Source organism: Penaeus monodon, chromosome 23 (assembly GCF_015228065.2).
Source record: "Penaeus monodon isolate SGIC_2016 chromosome 23, NSTDA_Pmon_1, whole genome shotgun sequence".
NCBI lineage: Eukaryota > Metazoa > Arthropoda > Malacostraca > Decapoda > Penaeidae > Penaeus > Penaeus monodon.
Genome location: NC_051408.1, coordinates 42,041,860 through 42,042,259, shown reverse-complemented (window position 1 = coordinate 42,042,259; position 400 = coordinate 42,041,860). Strand labels below are relative to the sequence as shown.

The 400-nt window shown below is 52.2% G+C and overlaps 1 protein-coding gene across 1 annotated transcript in view; it reads left to right on the top strand.

The window, feature by feature from the left end:
* Window positions 1-400, top strand: part of LOC119588090 (ADAMTS-like protein 4) — a gene marked incomplete at its 5' end in the record, with an annotated part of 6,687 nt that overhangs the window by 2,394 nt on the left and 3,893 nt on the right. The window contains 1 exon segment of the mRNA XM_037936799.1: window positions 5-218. Within this exon segment, the coding sequence (XP_037792727.1) occupies window positions 57-218 (162 nt within the window).

The window sequence follows — 400 nt, the reverse complement described above, 5'->3', positions numbered from 1 at the left end:
ACAGGTGGCAGTTAGGTGAATGGTCTCAGTGCTCCGTCACCTGCGGCACGGGCCTCATGAAAAGAACTTGGGCATGCGTCCAGGAGGTCACCCCTACCCTCATCCGAGCTGTACCACCTGCCACCTGCCCTTCACCTGCTCTGCAAGCGATGGTTCCCCTGACGCAGCCTTGTACTATGGCCCCGTGCACGCGCTGGGAGGTCACGGCGTGGAGTCAGGTGAGTAGAGGAGGAATGGTTGAGTTACCCCGTCAAGAAGTCGGTGCTGTGATCGTTTTCTGTGATTAAGTTTTTGGGGTATGTGAAATATCGAAGAATGCAGCAGATTTATCCATATTACGTTGTCCATTATCCATATAAACATTCACAACCACATTTAAACGTACAACCCAACGCCACCT